This window comes from Heteronotia binoei, chromosome 11 (genome assembly GCF_032191835.1).
Source record: "Heteronotia binoei isolate CCM8104 ecotype False Entrance Well chromosome 11, APGP_CSIRO_Hbin_v1, whole genome shotgun sequence".
Lineage (NCBI taxonomy): Eukaryota > Metazoa > Chordata > Lepidosauria > Squamata > Gekkonidae > Heteronotia > Heteronotia binoei.
In genome coordinates, this window is record NC_083233.1 from 53,683,355 (window position 1) to 53,705,633 (window position 22,279).

The 22,279-nt window shown below is 46.1% G+C and overlaps 1 protein-coding gene across 1 annotated transcript in view; it reads right to left on the reverse strand.

Annotated features, from left to right (window-relative positions):
* Nucleotides 1–5,562: 5,562 nt before the first annotated feature.
* SEC14L2 (SEC14 like lipid binding 2) overlaps nucleotides 5,563–22,279 on the reverse strand; it is a 41,348-nt gene continuing 24,631 nt past the window's right edge. Inside the window, exons 6-12 of the mRNA XM_060249602.1 lie at nucleotides 20,625–20,720; nucleotides 16,294–16,354; nucleotides 16,108–16,191; nucleotides 11,810–11,916; nucleotides 9,922–10,061; nucleotides 8,058–8,227; nucleotides 5,563–7,084 (exon numbers count right to left, since the gene is read on the reverse strand). Coding sequence (XP_060105585.1) covers nucleotides 6,936–7,084; nucleotides 8,058–8,227; nucleotides 9,922–10,061; nucleotides 11,810–11,916; nucleotides 16,108–16,191; nucleotides 16,294–16,354; nucleotides 20,625–20,720 — 807 coding nt within the window. The 3' untranslated portion in view covers nucleotides 5,563–6,935. The remainder of the gene's footprint in view (nucleotides 7,085–8,057; nucleotides 8,228–9,921; nucleotides 10,062–11,809; nucleotides 11,917–16,107; nucleotides 16,192–16,293; nucleotides 16,355–20,624; nucleotides 20,721–22,279) is intronic.

A 22,279-nucleotide genomic window follows, 5' to 3' on the forward strand; every position in this document is an offset into this window, starting at 1 on the left:
TCCACCATTAAAGGGTTAGTCATGTTGGTCTGTCGTGGAACAGTAAGTCGAGGAGCACCTTAGAAACCAGCTTTGAGTTTCAAGGTGTAAGCTTTCCAGAGTCAAAGCTCCCTCTGTCAGACACCAATAGGACTGGAGACTTTTTCTCAGGTTGGAGGGGTGTTGTAAAGAAAGCTTGTGAAGTATGCAGAGATACAGTGCAAACACCTAGGATTCTTATCTGGCCACAGGTGCTAATTTTCTGCCCTTCAGGCATTTCCCCTGGGTACTAGTCAAGCTGATTACAATATTCATTGTTGCTGTGCATCCTTTACATGCATTCTCTGAAGAAGTGGGCATGCACATGAAAGCTTATATCAGAATTAAACTTTGATGGTCTTAAAGGACTCAAGCTTTGTTCTAAGCATTCTTTCCAGCACTCCTCCCACCTTCTGACTGGGATAAAAAGACTCCATTCCTCTTTGTGTCTGACATGTGAGTGTGTGGGGGGAGGGGGGAGGTATTTGTGAAGTTCCTGCATTGTGCAGGGGGTTGGACTAGATGACCCTGTAGGTCCCTTCGAACCTTATGACTTTATGAAGGGAAACTCTGATTTTTTTTAAAAAAAGAAAGAAAAATACTTATCCCCTGAAATTCTTGTTGGTCTCTAAGATGCTCCAGGATTCTTATTTCCTGGTTTTATCATTTTTGGGTTTGGGGTTTGCTGTTTCTTTCTTCGCTAATCCATTTTATGTAACAGAATAAAGTTCTGGCACCTTTAAGACCAACAAAGTTTTATTCAAGGTATAAGCTTTCATGTGTACACACGCACTTCTTCAGATACAATGAAATGGGAGAAAAGCATTCAAGCTTATGCACATGAGGAAAAAGAACAAATTAGCATATAACATGTAGACATATTGAGACAACAAAGCAGGGACAAAAGTCAAGTGCACAGGGTCAACAACTGTGGGGAGACAAACATCTAAAGCAATAAATATGTCAAAATAGGAGATAAATGTGTAAGAAAATCTTTTCTAATTGTGGGAAAGTTAACTTTATGTAATGCCACTCTGTAATGCCACCACACACATTAATTAAATGAATTTCGCACTAGACTTTTAATCCTCGTTTAACCCTGTCCCCAAGATGACATTCTACACTAAAACCAGAGAATCATAGAGTTGGTTTATTTGATTATCTGATTCTAATGTAGAATGTCAGTTTGGGAACAGAGTTAAACCAGGATTAAAGGTCTAGTGCGAAGTTGGTGATTAAAGCCTCGACGCAGGCTAAACTGTACAGGGAAGCAGCTCTCAGTCGCGGGTCTCTAATGAGTGTTCCCTTCCTTGTTCTTGTTGTACGACGGGTCTTCAAACACGTGTTTGTCTGACATATGGAAACATTGAGTTCTACGCAAGGAGCCCCAACTGTACCCTCTAACAAAGTAGTAGTATCTGGGAGCAATCCTAACCAGGTCTACTCGGAACTAAGTCCACTTTTATTCTATCGGACCTTTACTCCCAGGAAATTGTTCTTAGGGCTGACTTTTGATACGCGAAAGAAAGAGGAATAAATCTATTGTGTGAGTTCCCGTGGATCACAGTCCCACGCAGATGCATCTGATGACGGGCTCCAGAAACTCGTCTGATGCAATGCGCTGGAAGGCTCTTTCTTCTTGAATCACTAGACTTCTTGATTCACTACGCGGGAAAAAATCTTTTTACCACATTGAACACTCGTGAGAGGAAATGAGAATTGGCAAATGATCCCTAAGGTAACCTCTCCTCTTTTCTGCGACCAGATAACTTCTACCCTTAACAAAGATGGCTACAATCCCCCACCCCGAAATCCTCCTATAGCAGTTCTGGATAATGAGCATGTGGTTTTGAGTGACAGACAGTAAAACGGTAGCGGGGAAACTGCTGGTCTCTGAGCATGCGTATTCCGGCAAAGGTAAATTTAGACTCTAGAAATTTTTATATAGAGCTGGTGGTGTGGTTTTATTCATTCGGTGCTGTGGGCAAGATTCAGCCAAAGAGAAGCACTTTTACATTGCAGTGGTACAGCATGTTGTTAAATATTTTCTTTTTTACATCAATTTCACTTGAAGATCCGTGTTAGCCTGTCTGTAGCAGTTGGAAAGAGCAAGAGTCCAACAGCTCCCCTAAAAGTCTTAACAAAATTTGTGGTAGGGACGGGTATGAGCTTTTGTGAGTCACTGCTCACTTCAATTTGGTGTAGTGTTAAAGAGCGGCAGTCTTCTTCACATGCAGCTGCTGGGTGACCTTGGGTCAGTCACAGTTATCTCAGAGCGGTTCTCTCGAGCAGTTTCTGAAGGGGGAGAGGAAGGGAAGTAGATTGTAAACCACTCAGAGTGAAGGGTGGGGTATAAATGCAATCCTTCAGATGCAGCTAGAATGTGAGTCCATCACTTCACTTGAAGGTATCTAATTTTGGCTGGATTGGATCCTTGGTGTTTTTTTCCCATGCTTATTTCAGTTCTTTGCTTAAATTCTGAAATGAGACCTCAAGCATGCCTGCCATGGAAATTTTGCAACAGGGTTTATCAAATCTGAGCCATGAAACTTGCCATATATGTAAATTAATCATAAATCACACCTCCACAAATGGATGCATTTCTGTTATTCTTACATCAAACGCATGGGCCTCTAGAAACAAGAGCCAGGCCTTGTAGACTCAGGGATGTAAAGAAGGGGTTCAAGGTGGCACACTGCCCACCTGCTCTTTCTCATTTGGCCTTAAGAGCAGCGGCTTACATGTTTACCTGGCTAGAAAATTCAGTTGTTAATGTATTTATTGACAAATACTAGTACACACTAAACTATGCAGTATTTTTATGTATTTTTATGCTGTGAAATCTGTTAGCAACATTTCAGTGTAGGAGGAGGGCTTTAAGATTATGTTTTGCTCACAACAGGCACCCTGTGAGGTAGGTGGGGCTGAAACCTCTGACAGAAACTGCTCTTTCCAGAACAGCCTCTGGCAGAGTTATGACTGACCCAAGGTCACTCCAGCAGTGGAGGAGTGTGGAGGAGTGTTCTCCCAGATAAGAGCCCACTCACATAACCAATACACCAAACTGGTGTATCTCAATGCATCTGATGCGAGTACAAAAAGAACAAGTTCAGTAAAATCATTTCATCATGCCACTGTGCTATATTTGAGGGCCCCGCATAGTAATTAAATCATTCCCTCTTATTTTCTAGATGGGAGAGTACTGAGCTGAAGAGGGAGTTGGCTCTTCTCTAACACTCAACCTGCCTTACTGGTTTTCCTAGAGATGTGCAAACTTTCTTAATCTAGCAATCAAACAATAGATTTAAGATCAGTTTTACTTGTGGAACAGGAGGCAATCTTAAACTGTTCAGCTGTTGTTCTCATTCATACATCATCCAGGCACAGGGGTTTACTCTGTCTCTCCTCCCCTTGTGTGCACCCAGCGTATGCCTAATTCAGACATCCCAAAAAACCCTACTGTGCTTCCAAAGCAAATGGAAATTGCAGTTGGAAATAGTGTGCTGCTGAGAGAGGGCTCCCTATTCATTCCAGCCATGCTTACACAGGAGAACTTCCCGAGTGTTCCTTCTGGGTCAGACTTTTTATTTATTTTATTTACTTTACATTTCTATCCAGCCCTCTCCGAAAGCGGACTCAGGGCAACTAACAACATTCATATTTACAAGTTAAAACCAATAAAACATAGTTACAATTTAAAACCATTTCATGGTGCTGTACTACTGCAATATAAGCGAGTTCTTCTTTTCTGATGGTGATCACATAGTAACTCTATAGTGATGTGGCAGTAACTCTATAATGATGTGGCAGTGGGGTGGCAGTTCTCTCCCAGCTAGATATCAAAGGCCTGTTGGAACAATTCAGTCTTACAGACCCTGCGGAAAGTAGAAAGATCCTGCAGGGCCCTTATGGCCTCTGGGAGAGCATTCCACAGTTCTGGTGCTGCCACCGAGAAAGCCCTAGCTCGTGTCAAACACAACCTAGCCTCCTTTGGTCCAAGGATGCACAGTAGATTTTATGTCCCTGAACGCAGTGCTCTCTGGGGAACATGTGGAGAAAGGTGGTTCCGCAGATAGACAGGCCCCTGACCATAGAGGGCTTTAAAGGTCAATACCAACACCATGAAACGGACTTAGAACACAATAGGTAGCCAGTGCAGCTCTTTCAACACTGGCTGAATGTGCTCCCACCGAGGAAGCTGCAGCATTCTGCACTAGCTGTAGTTTCTGAGTCAGCGTCAAGGGTAGCCCCATGTAGAGAGCATTACAGTGATCTATTCTTGAGGTGACCATAGCATGGATCACCATTGCTAAGTCGTCATGCTCTAGGAAAGGGGCCAAGTGCCGCATCCACTAAGGATGAAAAAAGGCAGATCTAGTAGTGATTGCTACTTGGGCCTTCATTGTAAGAGAAGGGCCATTGATTCCTATTACCCCTTTCCACCTTTCATAGCACCTTCAAACGACCGTCTGAGGTGACTGCCCCAATTTACCACATAGCATGACCACATCTGATCACCATCACTATGCTTCATTCGGGTGATCTGACCCCATTTGGATAGTAAAATCTGTACAATGGGACCAGCCCCATTTGAAGATTCTGCAAACCTTTCTAGGGAGGATCCCAGGATTCCAGTCTTGGGTGGGGGGAAGGGGGAGAATCCAGCTTTATACAACGAAAAAAAAATCCAAGTCAACAAGTTTATTCTGATTATTGTAAGAAGTGCCATACACAAGGAGGGGTCGCTCCTCAGGGTTTGGCTGGGGCTGAAGTAGTGGCCAGGATGGGTAGAGGCAGCAGTGACTGGGGGCAATGTTCCCTCTAAGCTGAGTTAGTGTGAGCTAGCTCACAGGTTTTTAGCCTCCAACTCATGCATTTTTGTCTTAGTTCAGGAAGAATGGGCCCAGAGCAAACCAATGTATGCAGTAGCTCACAACTTTAATGGACTGTAGCTCATGAAGTATAATTTTTGCTCACAAGACTCCACGGCAGAGGGAATTCTGGTTTTGGGGGTGTGTGTGAAAAAACAATGACATCTGGGAGATACAGAAGAGGTGGGGGGGAAATGAAACTTCCCCTCACCCGTGATTTCTCATGTGTCTGCTTTTCTACCACTACAGCAATAATAAACTGTATGGCCTTGTGTAGATGATAAAAGTTGCACAATGAGGCCACCTCCCAGACAAGGCAAGGTTGTCTATCTGTTTAGGAGCCTCCCCAGGCAGGCAGAAAAATATGATTTTGTGAATTTGCTGAAGGAAAAAGAGGAGGGATAAACCCCAGACTTGGCCTGAGGATGGGCTCTAGAAAATATGCAATAGCATTAGAAGCGGAGTAAGTCTTCATGGGGAAAAGGGTGTGAGGAGAAGAATTAGTCTGCTGAAGTGCCTAAAAATGTAGAGAAAGCTGGAATGGTGATGGAGTTTTAGGGAGATCTTCCAACCATGCATCCCCTTCCCTGCAATCCTTTGCGGGCCTCTAGCTCATAAAGTACTAAAAGAAACCCACCCAACCCTGGACTGCCACACCAATAGACAACACAACTTGACAAACATAAATTTATTAATATTCCTAGTGTTTGAGATTAAAAGAAACATCCACAATAAAGACAAAGAAGTACAAAGTGCTACGTTGGTCCTGGAAAGTCCAGCAAGGGCAGGGAATCCTCCGGTTTTGCAACGTTAAGGGCCAGTGGAAGAGCTGTACTTTAAACATGTTGCAATCCAGAAGCTTCCCATCTTGTTCAGGAATTCCAAGCTTCCACAAAGATGTTCTAAAGAAAGAGCTGGGCAGGTGGACAGACTCCCTTTCCTCCTCCTCTCCATCTCTAGTGCTTGTGGGCAGGTGCAATAAAACTCATCCTAGCTTTGCCACTTACAAAAAAGGAGCAGCCAATGACCATTGTGCAAACCGCTTGCTAGTCTCGGGCAGGGTTTTTGTACATTCAGTGACAGCACTGGGCAGGATGGCAGTCAGCAGCGCCTTGGATTGAACTTCAGAAATATACTGCTGTTCCAAGTCTAGGTCAGCAAGACAGATCTTAGCTGTGGAGGGCAATTGATTAGCAACAAAACCACAGGGAGAAGTTGGTGGGAGGCCTTTTCAGACACTCAACTTCATTCTGCATCAACTGCAAAACCAGTAGGATTGTCAGGCACTTGGTAGGCCAATGTACGTGGCTGGCGAATGGCACAAATTCAGCAGACTTGTTTTTAAAATTAAGGCTCTAAGGAAAAAGAGTTTCTGTGCACAACGTGTAATTAACTGGTGGAACTCACTGCAACAGGAGGCAGCAATCGTCTCTAGCTTAGATGTGTGATCCTTTTAAAGAGCCACTGTAGGATCGCTAAGAGGCCCATTAATGGCTAACAAAAAGGAACCTCTAGTTTCAGAGGCAGTAAAATAGTGAGTAGGATTGGTGTTCTTATGCCTTGCATATGGGCTTCCAAGAGGCATCTGGTTGCTGCTCTTCCCCCCTCCCCTTCTTTATATTTGGGTCTAAAGATCTAAAGCAACATGTGAATGCAGAGGCAAGCAGTCCCAACTGTTTCTCACCAGGTTTCTTCCAGTTTAGACTGGCAGAGGGGGCAGCTCATCCAAATATTGGCTCTATAATGCCACGGCATAAGCTGTGCCTTGTTTGTCCCCCTGCAATCACAGAGGTGGGGGGAATTTGTCATTTCACGCAGCATGTGGGACTGGAAGGGAACATAATTTTGTCATGTCCCACTGCTTCAAGGCAAGATCATCCCTGTTAGCCCCCCCTACCCCAAATTACCTCCCCAAATCACCTGTATTCTACCTCTGAAGAGCTCATTCTGCTTTCTTGCCCTACAACCACCCTATCACCATCACCATTTCAAATAGGTTGGAGAGAGGCAATTGGATATTATTGCATAGGGATGGAACCAGGTCAATCAGGCATGGTTAATTTCGAGCTCCTTTGTTTGATCTTCCAGCTCCTGGATCTGCTCTTCCGATTTTTTGTCTGGTAGTAACACCTCCACTGTATAGCTGATTTTCTTGGCATGGATGTAGCTGTATGTGTTGTCAAATCGCAGGACATCTGTGGGGATGGGGGGAGAGTAGAAGTAGGGAGAGAGACTATATATTGCATTATGAAAACAGAACTAGGCTGTCTTTCTCTTTATAAACATTCTGATATCCAGGACTGAATGCCACTGAGCATGTACAGAATTCCTCCTAACACAGAGTTTGCAGGGTGTAGATGAAAATCTTTGTGGTAGGTCCAGGGAAGTCATGAGGATAAGTTAATATAAGCAGGAAGGAGCCTAGGCACAAATATCCTCTCAACATGTGTAGTTTTTTGGGTGTGTGTGTGTGAAAGGAGTAAGTCCCTTGCCTATCCAGACAGACTTTGAAATTCAGTATCCTAAGACCCACTCTCAGTCTGTCTACCTGAGGATGGCAACAGTTACACAAACACTGTGCTGTTCATGCACCAGTCGGGGGTAAAATGACAGGCATCCATTTGACTCAAGGGTTCTGAGCTAGTTAGTCCTCCCTGGGAGAAGGGAGCCTTCCTGGGTCAGAAAATTACCCAGAGCTCCAGCCAATGTGCAGAACTGAATGCCAACATGTGCAAATCATGCCTGAATATGTTGCACAGAAGTTGCATGTTGTACAGCAGTTACAAGAATATGTGATACAGAAGTTACATGTTGAAGCATAGTGTTATGCAATGCTAAAATGAAATTGCATGATATACTTAAAACATTTCCCATGAAATGGCAGTGGAGAGCAGGTTACTGCAAGAACAGGACCAGAAGGACTCCTTTGTATTGTGCCTCTGGCATGCTCTTCCCTACCTCCTTCACACCCCTTTCTCCACCCCACCCCTTTCTCCATCTAGACGTTGCCTACTCCTGCTTCCCACCATAGCGTTTGTGCACCATTTTGGGTTTCTGTGGCAACCTAAAAAACCTTCCTGAATTCTAGTAGGTTGCTTTATGTAATATCTGGGTATGTGCACACTTGTGGACAAGGGGAATCCACAAGTGGAAACTAGGCATACTTACAAACACCAGGATCTGCGCAGGTGAGAGAACCATCTTCTGGCACCAAGTGGGCATTGTAGCGCTGGTTGGGATACACTTCTGTCATTTCACCAGCATGCTGACGGGCTCCAGCTTTAGTTTTCAAGTAGACTCCAAAGCCTATGTCAGCCCCTTCTGACATGAATTGCCACCTGCAAGAAAGAAAAACAAAGGGAAGTTCTGATATGGAGGTGTGGCCACTCATTCATGCAATCCCCCCAACCCAGTCTGAAGTGGAACAGCTTTAGCTGCCACAGCTTATGTGGGGCCTCAGTACAGCTCTCAAAGGGACTGCAGATCCACTGGGGGAAGACCCCAATGGCTCACCTGTAAGTTACGTTACCCTTGTGTTCTCCCCAGGCCCACCACAAGAACTTTTGGTCGGATATGGTTTGTGAATTCAGTCTTAGGAACATGATTACCTAGAGGCATGGGGGTACAATTTGGATCACAATTGCGGCATTCAAGGAGACTGGGTGGTTAAAGAGGTTAGGGCTCTTCAGCTTTCAGAAGGGATGAGGGGTGACAGATAGGGGTTTACAAAGTTATGTATGGGATAAAGAAGGTAGAAAAAGAAGTTCTTTTCTCCTTTATCGGAATACAAGAACTCATGGGCGCTCATGAAATTAATGAGCAGTAAGCTTAGAACACATAGAAGGAAGTATTTCTTCACCCAAAGAGTAATTAACACGTAGAATTCACTGCTGCAGGAAGTGGTGACAGCTGCAGGCATAGACAGCTTCAAGAGGGATAAACATTGAGCAGAGATTCATGAATGGCTATTAGCCACAAGGTATGGATGGAACACCATGTCTGGGGCAGTGATGCTCTGTATTGTTGGTGCCTGGGGGGCAACAGTGGGACAGCTTCTGGAGTTCTGGCCCCACTGGTGGACCTCCTGAGGACACCTGTGTGAGACAGTGTTGGATTGGATGGGGATGGCTTCTCTGAGCCCTGCAGGGAAAGGCAGCCTAAAAATCTAATTTAATAAATAAAATGAATAAATATGTTCTTATGTTGACATCTTCCCAACCTGGAACGATGCCAGGGAGCTGCTGTTTGTCCCACTGGGAAACTTACATGAGTGCATCCAGGTTTCCCTAATAGAGTTAATAGTGCTTCCCATTGCAGTTGCAGGTTAAGAAAATGGCATGGGGGGGAAGGCTTCATCCCCCCTCTTCCTGCACACCACAGTCCCAATCTGAATGAGCCCCCCCCCCACACACACACATGTGCTTGGGAACTGAGTTCCTAGCACAGCACTTGCAATCTAATCAAAAGTCCTCAGGATAGACCTGGCAGGATGAAGGGATAACACACCACCATTTGGGGACTGAGGAGGAAGCAGTGAGGGTGGGTATGTTATGCTCAACAATCTAAGTCTTCATCTGTTGATGTGGTGTATGCAACAGCCTGTGTAGCAGTGTTGTTATAGGCCTGATCTTAGATAAATGCCCACTCAGCCATGATAGTTACTGGATGTTCTTGAGTCATTCACTATTGCTCAGCTTATCCTACCTCCCAAGGCTATAAGGCTAAAATGAGTGTGAGAGAGTCCCATATGTTGCACTGAGATCTGCATAGGAGAGGCAGGGTTTTAAAAAAAGGAATTAATTAGCTCCCAATGTATGCATACTTAGGCTTCAATCTCCTTGTAATGTTTTGCTATGTAAGTATTCTGTGTGCTCTTTTGTGAATTAATGAGGGGGTTTGGAGTATGTTTGCTATGGTTTAAATTCCAGGCCTCTAAGGTGTGAAAGGGGGATGGATGAGTGAGTGAAGACTGGAGGGTAGCTGTACTGGGGGGGGGGGTACATTCCCCTCCCCCCCACTCACCCCACCTTACCTAAGGACGCAGCCCGGAAAGAGGATCTCATATTCCACCTGATGGGAGGATCCTCTGTTCACCATCACCGAGTGATCGTACTGCTGTTTCAGCTGGTCTCGTACATAGTATTTCTTGGGGACATCTCCACCATAGTTTAGCTAAACAAGAGATCAGGTTAGTGGTGATTCAAGGTGAAACACCAGAAAAACACACTGGAACAAAAATCCACCTGAAGGTTTCCTCCATTGCTCTTTCCCCCAATCGCATTGTTCTGTGGATGTTGAGATCTCTCATATCCTAAACGGCTTGCACTGGAGGGTTGCAGGCCTTACTCAAAAGCCTTTCTGAAGAAGCATCCCATGTGAATCTCAATCAGCAAAGGTGCTGGCCTTGGTTCTAGAATGACAGGCCTCAGTCAATAAGCTAGATAGAACTGTCTCTGCTTCTCTTTGCAAAAAATCTCCCAAACTTTTATTGGCTTCCAGTATGGTGTGAAGGAGCTGAGGACTGTCTCCAACCACTTCTGGGTCAGGCCAGTGGTAGCCACTTCTGGGTCTGGTCACTGCTTCCACAATCTGTGGCAAGCCAGCCAGGTGTTCTTTTGCCTCAACCCGCTTGACCTGCATTTCCTTATTTTTTCCAGTTCTCTTGCCTGGCTACAAACTGTCTTCTTAGAGCTGGACCTCTGCTTCCACTTGCTGGATTGCAGAATCTACCTGACCTCTGAATGGACTAAAAAATAAAAAAAAATGGACTCAGCCTAATTCAACAGCAAAGATTCATATTCATTTATCCTGATGGATCCAAAACACATATAAAACACACATCTTGACATGGCATAATCTTCCATAGGCACCCCTCTTAGGCTTGATTTCAGTAGGACAGTATTTGCACAGAAACCCTTTCCCGTGGAATTTTGCTCTTGCATAGTATCTTGTTTAAACTCAGCTGCCGCCTCTGCACAGGTAGATTAACTGAGACAATATGCGAATGCAAAATTGTGTTTTGAAATCAAGCCTTACTTGTTTACAAGCAGGTGTTGTGGCAAAGAGAATGAGCTACAAGCTGGGAACTTCTGGGATCCCTTAGCCAGATGCCATTTCTCTGCTCGCCAGTTCTGCTTGCCAAACTGAGACAGGCAGATTGTGGGCCTTCCCAGTCAGGTCACAGATATATAGCTGGCTAGAATCTTCCCCAAAGAAATGAACAGACATTTGTCAAAAAATAAAAGAGAAAAAGAATTAATGAGCATGTACAACCCCCCCCACACACATTTTTGTACATGCTCAGAAGTTCTATCTTTTACCATATATTTTGATATTTTTAATAAATAGTTTAGAGATATAGCTGAAAGATAACTGTTGATTTTTCTCTCTTTTACTTTTGACATATGTATAGATCGCCCTGAGGAAGCTCAATGCAAAACATGTAGGGGTTCTGATTATACCAGAATAAAATCATCTTCCCAGCACACCATTGTTTTTCTTTGGGTGTGTTCACACAGACTAACGTGCTTTGCAACTGGATTTTTACTGTGTAAGAATAGCAAAATCCACTTGCAAACAGTTGCCACATGAAGGCACCCTTTGCTCCAATTGGTGCAGCTCTTTTTTTCTTCTTGTAAATTTGTCCCTAGTTATGGAGCCAAGTGATTAGGGTGTATAGCTCCAAGACTTATTCCATTCCGTCAGTTTACCTGACTTCTTGTTTCCCCCCTTGTGGCACACATCCACTTCCTGCTCTATTTTCTGCCCAGCCCAGCCCAGCCCAACAGTATCATCCCTTGTTCTCTAGTGTATGAACTGGCTTTGGCTCTTCCTCTAGACTAAAAATGTAGACCTTCAGCATTTCTAACTGTAGGGCTTAACCTCACAAGGGCACAACACCTGATCTGGAGTGTCCATACCTTGCTCCTACATTTTGGGTCACCGTCTGGGTCCGTGAGAGTTCCCCCGTATTCAACAGGAATCTGGTCAGGGTCAATGTGTTTGTGCAGAACCTCCTTCCAGTTAGCTACCGGGGAAAGTAAGAGGGTTACTCGTTTCTAAAAGCAAAACTGTTTCCGCTCATCACAGGTTTTCTTCTGAAAAATCTTAAAAAGTTCTAGCACTTAAAAGATAAAAACCATACACAAATAACTGTTAACAACTAGAGCTGACTTTCTGCTACTCTGTAATCACCAACATTGGGTCAACATAAAGGGTGGAGCAGGATTTGTAGTGACTCTACATCCTCTCTAACACTTTACCATTCCCAGTTATTCAGCTACTTCCTTTGTATCCCGCCTTTCTCCCTAGTGGGGACCCAAGCAGCTTGTATCATTCTCCTCGACTCCGTTTTATCTTCACAACAACTTTATGAAGCAGGTTAGGCTGAGAGTCGTCTGTGAGAGGGCCAAGGTCACCCAGCAAGCTTCTGTGGTAGAGTGGGATTCGAAAATGGCTCTCCAGGATACTGGTGCAACACCCTAACCATTATACCACACTGGCTCTCATGACAGTGAACAGAAGAAAATAAATTAGTAAAATTAGACAGAAAGATACGTATCTCTTTCAGTGCCATAATTTAAGCAAGATGCAGGTGTTTAAAGAGATAAAAGCAGTGCATACACAGCACTGCCTGCCTAAAATTTGTTCTGAGCCATCTGATTCCAATTAGGAAAGAAAGGAAGGAGCAGAGGCTCTCTGTCCTATTGTGGCACTAAGAAAAGCAGAGACGACAGAGACACAAGTTGTCATCTAGTTACTTTTCCATGTTTTTTTGCCACCATGAACATGCAGGAGGAATGATATTCCAGTTTTCTGTTTCAAGTACCCAAATACCTTCGGGCCTTTTCAGTCAGATATATAACTGGAGAGGTGCCAGTGGAAGACTAGAAGCAACATGGATGAAGGGGCCAGTGCAATCCTCACTTCAGATACCTCAGGTCCAAGGCTGGCATTCGGGCTAAGCCACCTGAGTAGCTACAGGGGGAGCACAATGAAAAGGGTGCTGATGCCTCACAGAAGCACACCTCAGTCTCAACTATTACTGGCAGGGAAGGTGACTTGCCCCCTTCCTGGGCCTTTGCTGCTGATACTGCAGGTTTTCCACACTTCTGATTTCCTTTCAGTTAAATGCGGCAGGTTACTTACTACCTTCATAAGTAACTAAGACACTTATCCAACTGATCCATAATAAAAGGCACAGATGATCCTTCATGGGCCTCCCATCTGGGCATACAGCTGGACTCCTCATAGAGGTGCATGAGTAGGGGAAACTGGGTACTCCATCATTAAAAAGTCAGTTTAAAAGAATTGAAAATCTAAATATATGAAGACAGAAAGTCAATGCAGCGGTCTCCGACTTGGTGTCCATGGCTGCCATGGTACCTGCCAAGTGCTTTTAGAAAGTGGGTGGGGCTAGATTGGGGTTTTTGCCCAGTGCACCGATTAAAAGACATAACATAGTTTCTGCCTGAAATGCTGAAAAGTTACTATTAGAATTATAGATAACTATCTCTCTGATGTTTTGTGGTTGGCTTTGCCTCCTACAGTTGCCAGTTTGGTGTAGTGGTTAAGTGTGCGGACTCTTATCTGGGAGAACCGGGTTTGATTCCCCACTCCTCCACTTGCACCTGCTAGCATGGCCTTGGGTCAGCCATAGCTCTGGCAGAGGTTGTCCTTGAAAGGGCAGCTGCTGTGAGAGCCCTCTCCAGCCCCACCCACCTCACAGGGTGTCTGTTGTGGGGGAGGAAGGTAAAGGAGATTGTGAGCCGCTCTGAGACTCTTCGGAGTGGAGGGCGGGATATAAATACAATATCTTCTTCATATTGTGACTGTGCGTACCACCCAGTTTCAGAATTCCAAAGGTGCCCACAGGGCTCCAAAAGGCTGGGGATCTTTTGGTGGATTGGCCAGTAAGGTCATCTGGAAATGTCCTGATGGGCTGATGAGCTGGGATGGTCCTTGTAGCTGCCACTGTGGCAAGCCAGCAGCCCTCGCCTTGTGGAGAGCAGGGAGATAGCTACTGCAAAAAGCAAGCTGGCTGCACAGGCCTGTGTGGAATGGGTAAGCAGACAGCAAGATCAGAGAGCCAGCTTTTGCTCTTTTCTCTCCTCAGTGGAAGGCAGGGTCCTTTCCAGTTTTGCTTCCTAGGCTGCCCCTGCTTTGAAGGCAAACTAACTTTTAAAAATGTCAGTAGCATTCAACGAGAGCACTTGTCAGCCAGTCCAATTATTTATACTGCACTTGACCAAAATAAAAGAACTGTAACAAATAATTTTAAAGAAGTACTGCCACCCGATCCTCAGTTGGTCATTAATGGTGCAATCCTAAAAATCCTTTCCTGGATGTAAGCTCTGTTGACTAAACTTGAGTTGGACTGTGTTTTACTCAATGTCCTCATAAATAAGTGTTTGCCTTTTTAAAAAAAAGAGAGAAAGAGAGAGAGAGAAGGAGAGAGAATTCACAAAGGGAGGATGAAATATTTTTTTGCAGGGGGGAATGGAATACCACTTCTTCCTGGGACTGCTGTCCTGCTCCCTTCCACTAGAGGAATCTGAGTATAAGCCCCTGAGTGCAAGTTTCTTGAATGGGTTCATTCATGCATCCAGAATACAGAGAGAGTCCTTGTGGTGGCAATTAGAAGCCCAGACAAAAGCCTGGAAAGAGAACATCAACCAGGAAACAGTTGGGGAGTGCTTAATTTGCCCTCCAAAGCAAGAGACAAATTTGGCTAGAAGACAAGCTGCTTCCCCCCCGCCCCCTTTATAAAGAGGAATTTCCTGTAGCCAGTCCCGTGGGGGGGATTTATAGATCAATCAGCTGTTTCTACATTTTTAAAAAGGCATTTCCCAGGAAAGCAGAAAGTTGTAGATGAAACCCAGTGGAACAGAATCCGAAGGTCAGGACTGAAATCTGGCACATGCAGAATTATCTGGCTTGAACCCTTTAGGATATGCTTTGTCATTCTCTGATTCTACACACTGTAGACTGCCAGGGGTGTGTGAAATTGCTTGTGCAGATCCAGCCTATGTGGACCCAGTTCAAAAGCCAGCAAGATGAATGCATGTTAATTGCCTGGTGCTCAGCACTCACAACCCAGATGCCTGAGTTTTGCAGTTCCAGGCTGGATGCAAGAATCAGAAGTTTATCTTCCCATAAGGGAACAGAAAGGAGGGAGTTATGACTCAATGTGCAGGGTTCCAAATTCAATCCTTGGCATTGCCAGTTATACAATCTTGGGTAGCCTATTTTCTGCCAGACATCCTGGAGAGCAGTAGCTGAGCCAGATGCACCAACGGTATGACTCAGGAAGCAACATTTTATTGGGTCTGCTATCATTGATCCTGTAGAATGAGCGCAAGCTTACACTCCTCCTCCTCCTTTGCCCTCACCACCCACCCAATATTCAATTGGCCATTCTTAGTGCAATGCTAAGAAATTTCTCCTGGGAGTAATCCCCACTGACTAGACCCAAGTAGGATTGTGAGAAGGCCTGCTTTGGAATGAAGAGTTAGTCATGTTTCTTCCCCTTCTGCAAAAATACGACCTTCTCCCTCCAGTCCCTCTCTGACTTATACAGTGGGAATCCGATTTTTGCAACTGTCTGCTCTGTGGCCTTCTAGTGCAGACCCCTTTGTTGGCCTCCTGGCCATTCATGATCCTCAAACCCTGCATTGGCCTCCTCCTCTTCACTTCAGCACCCAGCTCAGTGTTCTCACCCTCCCCTTCAAAGCCCTCTGTGGCCTTGCCCACCCTGTCCTGACCCAGTGTTCTCTGTGAAATTCATTCCTTCACTATCTACCACCAGCCAAATGTCTCCTGCTCCCTTTAACCTCTCTGCCCCTTCTCCCTTGCTTCCTTTTGTGCCTGGAGCTCCCTCCCAGGATACCAGTATGATATCTCCTCTCTTATTCCCCTCACTTCTCTGCTCAGAACACATCTTTCCTGCAAAGCCCTTTGGTGCAACTCTTCTCTCTCTTCCCATACTGGAGCAAAACCTTGTAGCTTGGATAAACCCATATGCTTTCTCTTTTTATCCCTGCCTCCACTTCTTTCTCCTCTCTTTGTTGCCTCCAAATTCAGACTGAACACTTCTCAGGGCAGGGATTTCTCTCCCTGTTGTTTGTACCAAATCATTCATTTCAAGGCAGGAGTTACATAAATTATATAAATAATAGAGAACAGTGCAAAAAATAACCAGCAAAGTTGAATTACTCACATCCCAGGACCATGATCTTCTTGCGGGTATCTTCGCTGAGTAAGTGTTTCACCAGATTGTAAGCTACAGGGAAGAGCCTGGGAGCTGCAACAAGGCAAAAAGCAGTACCAACACGTAGTGTTGCAATAGCCACCATAAACGTTTTTCAAAGTTGATGCAGAGAGTGCCTGGAAAAGCAGTGCTCACCTTTGATGACAAAAATACGCCTCAGAGACTCGGGATAATTCTCTTCAAACATGGCAAGAAGCTGTTAAGTGCAAGGAAACAAAATTAGGCGGGGAAAATTATTTATTTGAAATATTTCTCTGCTGTTTTTCTTCTAAGTACATCCAAAATGGTTTATAAAAGAGATACATGAATACACAAGGCGGGGGGAGGGGGGCATGAAGAACTGAGAGGGAGGGAAATTTCCTCTGCACTCCTCCAATTAGTCTTCTCTTGTTCTCTATAAACTGTCAGATAATCTCTCTCCTCCGTTCCACCCCCCCTCTTTAAGCAAGGTTTCTAGGTTTCTATATGGGGGGTGCAATCATGTGATTCTCCACCTGCACTGAAGTCCCAAGACAACTGTGTCTCCTAGGGGTTGCCAAGTCCAATACAAGAAATATCTGGGGACTTTGGGGGTGGAGCCAAGAGACTTTGTGGGTGGAGCCATAAGGAAAGTTGTGACAAACACAACTGAACTCCAAACGGAGTTCTGGCCATCGCATTTAAAGGAACCGCACACCTTTTAGATGCCTTCTCAACATTAGAAATAATGAAGGATAGGGGCACCTTCTTTTGGGGCTCATAGAATTGGACCCCCTGGTCCAATCTTTTTGAAACCTGAAGAGCATTTTGAGGAGAGTCATCAGATGCGATGCTGAAAATTTGGTGCCTCTACCTCAAACAACAGGTCCCCCAGAGCCCCAGATACCCCCAGATCAATTCTCCATTATACCCCATGGCAATTGATCTCCATAGGAAATAATGAAGTGCCCATCAGACATTTCCCTCCCCGCCCCCATTTCTGACGACTCTGAACCGGAGGATTGGCATCTCTCCTCACGAGCCGCTGAACTTCTAATTTCTTCAAAGTAACACATTGCAACCAAAGGTTCAAGTTTACCTTTCTTATGCAAATGGCCTCTGAAAACATTATGCAACCAACAGAGGGTCTGGGCTGCTTTCACAGCCACTGAGAGCAGCTGTGTTGTTTTCCTGCTCCCCCCCCACCCCCATTCAGCCTTAAAGACACAGCACCCCAAGAGTAAGCCTTTCCAAGTGGAGTCTGAAGCCTCTGGAGGTGGAATGTCACATGGTGGCTGGGGGGCAGGGCTTCCCCCCGCTGGCCAGCTGACTGAGAGCGGGAAGGAGCCTGGGAAAGTGGGAGAGTGGAGATTGGCAAGCCTAGTGTTTCCTCCTGTGCTCCTCCAGCACATTGCACCCATATTATTATTATTAAATTTTATTTGTATCCCGCCATCCCCACCTAGGCAGGCTCAGGGCGGCTAACAACATTCAAATAAAACATCATACAGTATACAATAATTAAGAACGACATTAAAATTATACAATAGTTAAATACATATCTTAAAACCATTCCAGTTTATATAATTTATAATTTAATAATTTAACAGCAGCAGAGATGTTCTGGGCGCTATTCTATCCGTTTACATATTTACATAATGGCAAGAATCGCTATAGAGTTACTTTGTTGGATCATCAGTTCGGCTATCCTTTGTCAGCAGTCTGGGAAAGCCTGCCTAAAGAGGATGGTCTTACAGGCCCTGCGGAATTGGTCTAGGCTCCGCAGGGCCCGCACCTCTTCCGGGAGCTGATTCCACAGGCACGGAGCTGCCACGGAGAAGACCCGTACACGAGTGTTCTGTAATTTCGCCTCCCTTGGCCCAGGGACAGTCAGCTTGTTCTTCCCTGCTGACCTCAGTGCTCTTTGAGGCTCATATGGGGAGAGACGGTCCTTCAGGTTGGCAGGTCCTCAACCATATAGGGCTTTAAAGGTAATGGCCAGCACTTTGTAGCGAACCCGGTATGTAACTGGCAGCCAGTGCAGTTCGCGCAGCCTTGGCTGTATATGCTCCCATTTCGGGAGTTTTAATAACAGCCTGGCCGCTGCGTTCTGCACTAGCTGCAGCTTCCGGGTTCGACACAAAGGCAGCCCCATGTAGAGGGCATTACAGTAGTCCAATCTTGAGGTGACCGTCGCATGGATCACTGTTGCCAGGTCCTGGTGCTCCAGGAAAGGGGCCAGCTGCCTTGCCCGCTTCAGATGAAAAAACGCCGACTTGGCAGTGGCAGCTACCTGGGCCTCCATCGATAGTGAAGGCTCCAGTAGAACTCCCAGGCTCCTGACCTGGCGCGCCGCTTCCAGCAGCGCACCATCAAAAACCGGGAGAGGTATTTCCCTTCCCAGAGCACCGCAGCCCACGCAAAGGACCTCTGTCTTCGTCGGGTTCAGTTTCAGCCCACTCAGCCTAAGCCAGGTTGCCATGGCCTGCAATGCCCGGTCCAAATTCCCTGGGACACAGTCAGGCCGGCCATCCATTAGCAGATAGAGCTGGGTGTCATCTGCGTATTGATGACAACCCAGCCCAAACCTCCGGGCAATCTGGGCAAGGGGGCGCATGTAGATGTTAAATAACATCGGAGAGAGAACCGCTCCCTGAGGCACCCCGCAATCTAGTGTGCGCCTCCGGGAGAGCTCACCCCCGATTGCCACCCTTTGTCCCTGTCCTTTGAGGAAGGAGGAAAGCCATTGTAAGGCCAGCCCCTTAACCCCTATGTCAGCGAGGCAGCGGGTCAGTAGCTGATGGTCGACCGTGTCAAACGCAGCCGACAGATCTAACAGCATCAGCACCGCCATGCCGCCTCGATCCAGTTGCCGTTGGAGGTCATCCCCCAAGGCGACCAGCACTGTCTCCGTCCCATGGCCCGGGCGAAAGCCAGACTGGCAAGGTTCTAGGATGGAAGCGTCATCCAGAAACCTCTGCAGTTGCAATGCCACTGCCCTCTCAATAATTTTACCTAAAAACGGTAAATTAGAGACCGGTCGGTAGTTTGCCAATTCGGCTGGATCTGCTGTACATTTTTTCAGGAGGGGACGGACCAAAGCCTCTTTCAGAGGTGATGGAAAACGCCCCTCTAAGAGGGATCTATTTATTATGTCCCGTAAAGGACATCTAAGCTCCCTCTGGCAAGATTTAATCAGCCAAGAGGGGCAAGGGTCCAAATCACAAGTTGTTGGTCGTGCAACAGAGAGAATTCCGACGACTTCCTCCGGGCTGAGTGGGTCAAACCGATCCAACACTAAACCTGAAGACAGGCACGGAGCCTCAAGTTCCTGTACTGTTTCCAATGTGGTAGGCAGGTCTTGGCAAAGCAACGTGATTTTATCTGCAAAATGTTTCACAAAAGCCTCACAGCCTATCTGTAATTCTCTAACATTTGGTTTGCCTTGAGGCAATGGGGTAAGATCTCTAATTAAACAATTGTGCTGGGCACGAATTTGCAGATGCAATCTTGGCTGCAAAGTAGTCTTTCTTTGCAGCCTTGACTGCCATCTCATAAGACTTCATAAACGTTCTATAGGATGTTCTCGTCGCTTCGTCCCAAGTATGCCACCACTGCCTCTCTAGTCGTCTGAGCCCTTGTTTCAGTTGACGTAGCTCCAAGGTATACCATGGAGCCAGCCTCCTGCGAGGGCGCAGAGGATGTCGGGGTGCGATCTCGTCGATAGCCCTGGATAGTCGGCCTTGCCAGGCCTCTACCAGGTCATCGAGGGAATCGCCAGGGGGCCAGGGATCCCCCAGTGCCATTTGGAACTGTTCTGGGTCCATCAGGCTCCGGGGGCAAGCCAAAATAGGCTCTCCGCCCATACAGGGTTGGGGTGGTATCTCCATACGGGCCTTGAGGGCTAGGTGATCCGACCATGGTACCGCTTCAACCGCGATATCGTTCACCAAAATCCCGGACGCAAAAATCAGGTCTAACATGTGTCCGGCCTGGTGCGTGGGGGTCGTAACAAATTGAGAGAGTCCCAGTGTCACCATGGAAGACACTAGATCCATCGTCTGAGTGGAGGCCATGTCATCGGCATGGACGTTGAAATCACCCAGGACCATAAGCCCTGGGTACTCCAACGCCCAGCCTGCCACCGCCTCCATCAGGGATGGTAAGGCACTGGCCGGTGCGTTAGGCGGACGGTACACCAGCCAGATCGCCAACCCCTCTCCGACATCCCACGCTAGACCGACACATTCAATACCATCGATCTTTGGATCCGGGAGAGCCCGGAAGGAGTAACCCTCCCGCATGAACAATGCCACCCCTCTCCCCCGCCCGCTATTTCACTATTGGTGAAAGACCGAGTACCCTGGGGGGGTCATCTGGGTGAGAGCCACTGTCTCCCCATCTCGTACCCAGGTCTCGGTCACGCAATCATCCCATATTTAAAACGGATGAACAGGAGCCTGTTGAGCTGGCGCACCAAATAATGCAGGGTCCCACACCAAACTCACATCTCCATAGGCTTCTACAGCTGGCTTCCAGAGGTGCTTCAGGCCTAGGCCTTCAAAGTCGTAGATCATCGTGATGGTTTCAATCTTCTTCCCCAGCTAAAAAGGAAGAAACAGAGTTAGGAGTTACATAAATTATATAAATAATAAAGAACAGTGTTAGGAGCAAAGGAGGACCAAAAACACCACCAAACAGGCTTTATTCACTCTTCTACAGGTTGGAATGTGCTGTTTACCCCATCTGTTCACCCAGGCTTTCCCAAGACAGCAAACAGCAGTTTCTTGGGGCTGGTGCAGACTGGAAAAACAGCATGGGAGGGGGCAGGCTCATGGTCCAAATTCAAATTGGGTCCTTGCACACCTCAGAATGAAGCTCTTAGCATGGGATTGCCTGATCTGTTCAACAGGACCAGGATGGATGCATGGGGCTCTGTTGTTTGTGATTAAGCTCTTAAAATAAGGCCACAACTTCCAAAGTGCACATTAACTTCAAACCTTCACTAATATCTAAAAGATCGAAAGAAGAAATCTAATGCAAAATTAAGAACTTTAAACAATCGTTCCCTGCCGTATCTCCCTTATCGCTAAGCCAACACAAATCCCCAAAATCATGACACAAGAACACAGAAGTTTAGAGTAAATGCAGAATAAAAGCCACAACACTCTTTTTTGCTAATTAATTAGTAGCCATCCTTGAAGTTATTTAAAGTGACAACCACATATAATCTACAAGGGGCTGTGTGCTAAAGAATACAGCAAAGACTTTTAAGCAGCAAGGGGCATTAGACCAAAGGTTGATCCTGCCCAGCATCCAGTCTGCCATCTAGATGCCCCTGGAAAGCCTGAACAGTGGCCATCTAGATGCCCCTGGAAAGCCTGAAAGCAGGGCTTGAATAACTTTTCTCTGGTCTTCCCCACACTGTATACAACCCCTGTGCATGGAGGTTACATTGAACAACTCTGGCTAACATCAGCTGATGGGTAAATTCACGAGGTGAGAAAAATCTAAACCAGGGGTGTCAAATGTCCACAGGGCTCCTATCAGGCCCATGAGTAATTGGTATCATCTGCTTTCTTCTCCCTTGCCTGCTTTCTTTGGTCACCATTTTTTAATTTCTCCCCCGTGATGAGGCAACCAAGCCAAGCAGCCTCTCACTCTTTCCCTCTTCTCTCTCTTCCCAAAGGGAGGAGGAAGAGGGAGGAGGGGTCTCAGCCAATGGAGGAACTTGGCTCTATAGCTCTGCTGTGTGATTGAGAGAACTTGGGGTGCCAGGGAGAGTTTCCTTGATTGATTATACCAGAAGTCTCCAGGGTGCAACTGGGTTTGCCTTTCCCTTAATCACTGTATTAATGCCTTCATGATCCAGTCTTTCTCAGTAGGAAAGCATGTGAACTATTTAGAAGAGAAATAACAAGCCAGTATTAGGCTGAGAGTGTGTGTTCAGACCAAGTTTACCCAGCACAGTTCCTTTGATTTTTCTTTCACATTTTCCTTTGATTGGGGATTTTGAATTTAGACTTCCCAGATAGTAGGCTGATACTGACCACTATACATGGCTATCTCTCTATTCTTGCACTGTCTCATAGTAGTTGTAGTGATTTCTCTGGGGAAGACTGTGGACAAACACATAGCCCTCAGTCTGTGTCATGGTGCCTTC